Here is an 8,086-nt window from a genome sequence, read left to right as displayed (position 1 = left end):
CCGCTTTCAGCACCCTCGTCAGCAGCAAGTTCCAGGTTACCACTACTCGCTGCATAAAAAAGTTCTTCCTCACATCCTCCCCTGTATCTCTCATCCAAAACCTTAAATCTGTGTCCCCTCGTCCTTGTACCATCAGCTGCTGGGAACAGCCGATCTGTCTACTTTATCCAAACCCCTCATAATCTTCTACACCTCTATCAAATCTCCCATCAACCTCCTTTGCTCCAAGGAGAACAACCCCAGCTTCTCCAATCTAACCTGGTAGCTAAAATCCCTCATCCCTGGAACCATTCTGGTAGATGTCTTGTGCATCCTCTCAAGGACCTTTACATCCTGCTGTTGTCTGACTTCCAGAAGTCACCTCCTTCATAGCAGCGATTGCAATTGACAGCGACCAAACTACGTGTCCACAGCAGATGACACTTGAAGTAAAGAGCGCCTTTAGGATTAGCAAAGCTATCTGCCTTTCTGAGTGCTTCGACTCAATTCACACTCACTATGCTCCATGGACAAGAAACTTCCTGCTCAACACTGCTCTTGATGTTCCAATTGCTCAGCTTTGGATGAAAGCATACAATACAGCAATGACTACACGTCAAAGGTACTTCATTGGCTGCAAACGCTTTGGGACATCCTGAAGTTGTGAAAGGCGCTATAGAAATGCAAGACTTTCTTTCCTTTTTTCTTTTGTTGTTTTCGCCCGGTTGTTCCAAACAGCCCGTGTCCTAACTCGCACCAAGTCCCGCTCACCCATCCATCACCACTGAGCTCTCTGACCTACATTTGCTTCTGGTTAAGCAACTCGATTTAAAAATTCTCGTCCTTGCTTTCAAATCCTTCCATGGCCTCACCCCTCCCTGTTTAATGTCCTCCAGTCCCACAGAGATATCTGTGCTCCTCTAATTCTGCCCTTTCAGCAGCCCTGATTTTAATCGCTCCACCAATCGGTGGCCGTGCCTTCAGCTGCAGAGGCCCTGGGCTCTGGAACTCCCTCCCAAAACCTCTCCGCCTCTTTTTCCTCCTTTAAGACCCTCCTTAAAACCTACCTCTTTCACCAAGCTTATGGTCATCTGCCCTGTTATATTCTTATGCGGTTTGGTGCCAAATTTTGTTTTATAATGCTGCTGTGAAGCACTTTGGGATGTTTTAATCCATTAAAGGCGCTATATGCAACAATGTTGTTTTCAGATGCTAACGGACCTATTGTGTATTTTGTCATTCACCGTTTTCATTGCAGACTTCCAGTATTCAGTTTTTAAATTGTTATCTTTACCTGTGGTGCTTTTTAACCTTGATCTCTTCAAGACTTGATCTGCTTTCCAATTGGCTACGGTTAGTCGAGAGTGGAGTCAGATAATCAAGTGGCTTTATCACAATGCACCATCGATCTTGACCTACTTTGGTCTTCTACCAGGATTGCAGCATTTACAGCTTCCCTTCCTGCCTGCCTATCCACCACCCCTTCAGTTATTCACACACTCTCTCATAAGAAATAGGAACAGAAGTAGGCCATACTGCTCTTCGAGCCTGCTCCGCCATTTAATACGATCATGGCTGATCCGATCATGGACTCAGGTCCACTTCCCTGCCCGCTCCCCATAACCCCTTATTCCCTTACTGGTTAAGAAACTGTCTATCTCGGTCTTAAATCTACTCAATGACCCAGCTTCTACAGCTCTCGGAGTGATTTTAACCCTGTCTGCCCGGCAGAAACCGGACAGGTGATGTACTGGCCACTGTCCCGCTCCCATCTCACTGTCGTCCGCTTAAACCCGCTCGGCTGAGCAGCTGGGTGAGACACCCGCCAGAAAACTGCGGGGAATGTACGAACAAGAGGAGGCCATTCAGCCCCTCGAGCCTGCTCCCCCATTCAATTAGATCGTGGCAGAGTTCAATCTCCAACTCCATCTAGCCGCTTTGGTTCCATATCCCTTAATATCCATACCTAACAAAAATCGATCAATCTCAGCGTATGATATTTTCATTTGTCCCCCTGTCTCAGCAGCAGATTTCCATCACCTTTTGTGGGAAGAATTGCTTTCTGACATTACCCCTGAATGGTCTAGCTCTAATTTTAAGGTGATGCCCCTTGTTCTAGACCCCCCCCCTTCCCCCCTACCAACCAGAGGAAATAGTTTTTCTCTATCGACCCTATCAAATCCTTTTAGCATTTTGGAACACCTCAATTAGATGACCCCTCAATCTTCTATACTCAAGGGAATATAAGCCGTGTCGATGCAACCTTTCCTCAATGTAACCCTTCAAGCCCTAGTATCATTCTGGTGAATCTGCAGTGCAAGACCAATCCTTCCTGAGATGCATTCTTTAAATATACAGATCGGGTCCCAATGTTGTCATTGGGGACTGACTGTTTTGTAACTAGTGGTCTGAGCAGGGAGGAGACTGGGGCTTTCTAGCCACGACATCCCAGAGGGAAGGTGATCCTGGGCCAGAAGAGGCACCAACAGGAAGTAGTTAACTTTATTTTTACTGAGGGCTGAGAGAGTAGTCACTGAGTTACACTGAGCCCTGTCAGGGGCTGAGGTAGTCACTGAGTTAGTGAACCCAGTCAGGGGCTATGGTAGTCATTGAGTTTTAGTGAGCCCTGTCAGGGGCTGAGGTAGTCACTGAGTTACACTGAGCCCTGTCAGGGGCTGAGGTAGTCACTGAGTTACACTGAGCCCTGTCAGGGGCTGTGGTAGTCACTGAGTTACACTGAGCCCTGTCAGGGGCTGTGGTAGTCACTGAGTTACACTGAGCCCTGTCAGGGGCTGTGGTAGTCACTGAGTTACACTGAGCCCTGTCAGGGGTTGAGGTAGTCACTGAGTTAGTGAGCCCTGTCAGGGGCTGTGGTAGTCACTGAGTTACAGTGAGCCCTGTCAGGGGCTGAGGTAGTCACTGAGTTAGTGAGCCCAGTCAGGGGTTGAGGTAGTCACTGAGTTACAGTGAGCCCAGTCAGGGGCTGAGGTAGTCACTGAGTTACAGTGAGCCCTGTCAGGGGCTGTGGTAGTCACTGAGTTACAGTGAGCCCTGTCAGGGTCTGTGGTAGTCACTGAGTTACAGTGAGCCCTGTCAGGGGCTGTGGTAGTCACTGAGTTACAGTGAGCCCTGTCAGGGGCTGAGGTAGTCACTGAGTTAGTGAGCCCAGTCAGGGGTTGAGGTAGTCACTGAGTTACAGTGAGCCCAGTCAGGGGCTGTGGTAGTCACTGAGTTACAGTGAGCCCTATCAGAGGCGGAGATGAGGGTAGACATTGAGTTCGTCAGACCCGTATTGCTGGGTAGCTCCCAGCAGTGGGCACCCGGCTGATTTGTCCCTGCATCCCCAACCTAGAGGCCAAGACCAGCTATCCTGATCGCTGAGATCAGTTGCCTCAGCAATGTAACACAGATAGAATCTAGGAGCTTGCCTTTACAGCTACTGATCGCTTGACCCAGAAGAGGTAAATGAATAAATGATATTAGTTTTCTTGTGTTGGTTTTCTCACCAATCTGATGCACTTTCTCACATGAAGATGGTCCATTTGAGCAATATGACACATTCGGAATCATGTTTGCTCACTTAAAAAAAAAAGTTTGGTGAACTTTATAATTTATTATGAATAACGCTGAAGAAACAAATACATTTTATATCTGAATGCAACGTGCAAATACAATACATTAAAATCACTGGCGTGGCAGATCACAGCTTGCAATACCTGCTTGGCGGACTCCCAATCTTGACTGGCAGGCGCGAGGGCAGTGCGATAAAGGCCGAGAATTGTACAGCAGACAGGTCGCTCTGTGATACTGTCAGCAATGACCTGTGGGCGCACGTACCAGGAGGGAGCGGTCGATAGCCAGACTGGGAGACGTACAGCTACTGATCACGATTGCTGGCATTCTCTGACTGTGGTCACGTCTTGCCCCAGCCAACGGCTGACTGCTTGTCTCTTTCCACTGTCCAGTCGGTTTCGGTTAAACGCTGAACGTCTTCTCCAAGTGCTTTTCTTTCAGCCGATGAGGCGTTGCAGGTTTATTCTTTGGGGACAGTGGCGGGATTTTATTCCTTCTTCCTTACTTTTGATTTTGGCGCTGTTGTGGAAAAAGGACATCATTTTTAAAAAAGCAGGGTTTGTAACCTAATTTCGATGTGTGTGGAAAATGTCTAATCATTGTAAAAAGGGATGATTAGGGGGCTACAGACCATTGGGGTTTTCAGCTTTGTAGAAGGTCTTTAACAGTTCCACAGCTTCCTCAGCTCTGTATCCCCCGACGCACTGCAACAAGAGAAAGACTTGCATTTATATACGGCCCAGAAATTGAGGTCAGAGGCTTCCTGCGGGTGGGACGCCTCCGACCTGAAACATTTCTACGAAAATACCTAGTGGTCCGGGAGGAGCGTGGGATTCCGGTGGGGAGACCTTCTCTTCCCGCGCTGTGAAGCGCGCTCCCGTCCTCCAGGTTCCCACACAGACGGTGCAGTCACATGTGACTGCTCAACCAATCAGGTAAACTATTCTCAATTAATAGCAATGGGAACTCCGTATCTACGAGTTCTCATTGCTATTAATGAAAAAAAACACATTAAACACCATAATAAAAAAACACACCTCACATAATTAAAATTATTTGAAATTAAAGTTAATAAATGCCTTAGAAAAAAAAATACTTTCCTGATTTTTTTTTTTAAGGTTTTGTAATAAATTTTTTAAAAATAAACTTACCTTATAGTGGGCAGGGTTTTTAACCATAAAATGTGTTTTTTAAATTTAATTACATAATATTTTTGTATGTTTTAAAACTCTTACGCCTGCAAGAGTAGACTATGCACCTGCTTTTATCAGACGCATGAGTTTTTGAGGACATTTGCTGGGCAAGCTATGGGTAAATCCCGCAATCTTGCCTATGCGAATGTCCTCGCTCCCGATTGTGCATTGTGTGCTGAAAACCGACTTTTGCGATGCCTTCCCCGGGGCTGTAGACTCGGTACTGACCCGGGGAAGCCGAGATTTCCAGGCCGGTGTTTTTACAACAAATAAAGTACCTGTGAAATGCATTCGCTTTTGTAATGTGGCAAACACGGAAGCTAATGTGCGCTCAGCAAGCTCCCGCAAACAGCAATTAAATTAACGACCAGATAATGTTTAAGGTGTTGGTTGAGGAATAAATATTGACCAGCACACCGGGGAGAACTCCCCTACTCTTTTTTTTTTGTTGAAAAGTGCCATGCAATGTTCCCTCTAATTTTTTTCCCGACGCGGACCCTTTAAACTCGCTTTGCGGCCACAAGCGTGTGGTGCCTCTTCCAGCGGCAGCAGCTGATGAGCGGCCTGCATGAAGCCTTGCGATTGATGTGCCTTCGGGGAAACATTGGTGTCACGGAATAATTTACGTCCACCTGAAAAGGAGAGACGGGGGCCGACAGTTTCACATCTCGTCTGAAAGACGCCACCTCCGACAGTGCAGCGCTCCCTCAGTACTGCACTGGGAGTGTCAGGCTGGATTTCGTGCCCTGCAGTGGGACCTGAAGACCTTGTGACTCGGAGGGCGACAGTGCTGCCCACTGAGCCACAGCTGACCCCAAGGGAGCAAATGAGGAGTCAACACTTTCAACAAAGTTTATCGAATGGCTTTCGGTCTTGCCAAGAAAAAAAGAATCACTAACAACTGGTATTTATATAGCGCCTTTAACGTAGTGAAACGTCACAGGAGTATTAACGAGATTAAAAATGTGACACCGAGCCGCATAAGTAGAAATTGGGGCAGGGAAAGCTGTAGGTTTTAAGGAGTGTCTTGAAGGAGGAAAGCGAGGCAGAGATGCGGAGAGGTTTAGGCAGGGAGTTTCAGAGCATGTGGAAGGCACGGCCACCAGTGGTTGAGCGATTATAATCAGGGATGCTCAAGAGGGCAGAATTAGCGGAGCGCAGACATCGCGGGGGGATTGTGGGGCTGGAGGAGATTTGAAAACAAGGATGAGAATTTTGAAATCGAGGCGTTGCTTAACTGGGAGCCAATGTAGGTCAGCGAGCACCAGGGGTGATGGGTGAGCGGGACTTGGTGCGAGTTAGGACAGCTGAGTTTTGGATCACCTCTAGTTTACGTAGGGTTGAATGTGGGAGGCCATGCGTTGGAATAGTCCAATCTAGAGGTAACAAAGGTATGGGACGAGGGCTTCAGCAGCGGATGAGCTGAGGCAAGGGAGGAGACGGGCGATGTTACGGAGGTGGAAATCGGCGGTTTTTCAGTTATGCTGCGGATATGTGGTCGACAGCTCATTTCAGGGTCAAATATGACACCAAGGTTGCGAACAGTGCGGTTCAGCCTCAGGCAGGAGTTGGGGAGAGGGATGGAGTCGGTGGCTAGGGAACGGAGATTGTGGCGAGGGACTGCAAACAATGGCTTCAGTCTTCCCGACATTCAATCGGAGAAAATGTCTGCTCATCCAGGACTAACGCAGCCTTTGAAGCAGTCGGGAGGTTAAGCGATTTGCTGGGGATTTCTCCCGCCACCCGGTGTTCAGAGGAAGCAGCACATGTCACCGAGGCTGGGATTCCCAGCTGTCGGGCCTCTTTAACTGGCTGCACTTTGCCGGATTTCAGTCAATTAATCAGAATCTGACACTGGACATCTGGCCAATTGTGAATGGTGGTGCGTGCTGGATGACTGGCTCATTCTGGCAACATCAGCAGCCAGAGAATGATCAACTAAATGGGATTTTCCATGCCCCTGGCTAGAGAACGCAAGGCAGGAAGCGGCTGATCCCCAATGGAAGAAACACCAATAAAAACAGCACACGAGCTGAATTAGTGGCTCCCGGAATGCAACAGCACCCCCATCTGTTGGCTTCGGGTATTACACACACGCACACAAGACACAACAAATTATATCTGCACACAGGCTGCCAATCTGATCTGAACGTCAAGTCCAACATGTAATTTCTTCTCCGAAATGGCTGGAATTGAGCCCAGGCAGTGAGAGTTGAAGGTTAATTTCCTCAGCGCAGACAGGAATTGTGTGAACAGACAATGAGGGCGCTGGAAATACCCTGGAAGGAATTTAATGCAACAGACTGCTAGATAACTTGAATCCATTCCAGAGAGATGGGATAAAAGCCCTTGTGCACTCACTGTCTCTCTCTGATGAAGGGATACTCCATGTCACTGGAGCCAGGCCCACAGCTCTTTAAATGGAGTGTGGATACAAGATTGAACGATAATCGGAGTTGTCGAGGAAATCCTCTGCCTGGGAACGCTCCACACACACACACACTCCCCGCGCGCACACACTCTCCCCCCACGCACTCGCACACCCCACGCTCACACACTCCCCATGGGAGCGTATGCGCGTGTGTGGAGTATTCCCAAGCAGAGGAGGATAGTTGAGGATACTGAAGCAGTTACACATCATGCACATCTCTCTACCGGTGAAAGACGTTCCATTGAGGATACTGAAACAGTTACACATCATGCACATCTCTCTACCGGTGAAAGACGTTCCATTGAGGATACTGAAGCAGTTACACATCATGCACATCTCTCTATTGGTGAAAGATGTTCCATTGCTATCAGAGGAGCAACAAAGGCAGTGGAGCTGCACTTAAATGCATCACTTCATAAGAACATAAGAAATAGGAGCAGGAGTCGGCCATACGGTCTGTTGAGCCTGCTCTGCCATTCAATAAGATTATGACTGATAATAATCAATGAGATCAGCCCTCTCCCTACTTCAGGTGATGGCTTCAAACATGAGACCAATAATCAGATTTAAAATGAAAAAACTTTACTTTAGAATGACATTGAATATTAAAACAAACCCAAATCAGAATGTATTTTTAAAAGCAACACTTCTATAATTTTTTAATTTATTCATGCGATGTGGGCGTCGCTGGCAAGGCCAGCATTTATTGTCCATCCCTAATTATCCTTTGATATAACTGAGTGGCTCGCTGGGCCATTTCAGAGGGCTGTTAAGAGTCAACCACATTACTGTGGGTCTGGAGTCACGTGTAGGCCAGACACCGGGTAAGGACGGGAGATTTCCTTCCCTTAAGGATATTAGTGAATATTCTTCTTGGTAGTTTCATGGTCACCATTACTGATACAGGGTA

General features: G+C 47.5%; 1 protein-coding gene across 3 annotated transcripts in view; it reads right to left on the bottom strand.

Moving 5' to 3' along the window:
* Positions 1-3,550: 3,550 nt before the first annotated feature.
* Positions 3,551-8,086, bottom strand: part of adat2 (adenosine deaminase tRNA specific 2) — a 57,931-nt gene continuing 53,395 nt past the window's right edge. For all 3 annotated transcript variants that reach the window (XM_070889068.1, XM_070889067.1, XM_070889069.1), the window contains exons 5-6: positions 4,184-4,256; positions 3,551-4,071 (exon numbers count right to left, since the gene is read on the bottom strand). In XM_070889068.1, coding sequence (XP_070745169.1) covers positions 4,040-4,071; positions 4,184-4,256 — 105 coding nt within the window. In that variant the 3' untranslated portion in view covers positions 3,551-4,039. The remainder of the gene's footprint in view (positions 4,072-4,183; positions 4,257-8,086) is intronic.

The sequence above is a fragment of the Pristiophorus japonicus genome, chromosome 9 (genome assembly GCF_044704955.1).
Source record: "Pristiophorus japonicus isolate sPriJap1 chromosome 9, sPriJap1.hap1, whole genome shotgun sequence".
NCBI classification, from domain to species: domain Eukaryota; kingdom Metazoa; phylum Chordata; class Chondrichthyes; family Pristiophoridae; genus Pristiophorus; species Pristiophorus japonicus.
This window is presented reverse-complemented; position numbering and strand designations above follow the sequence as displayed.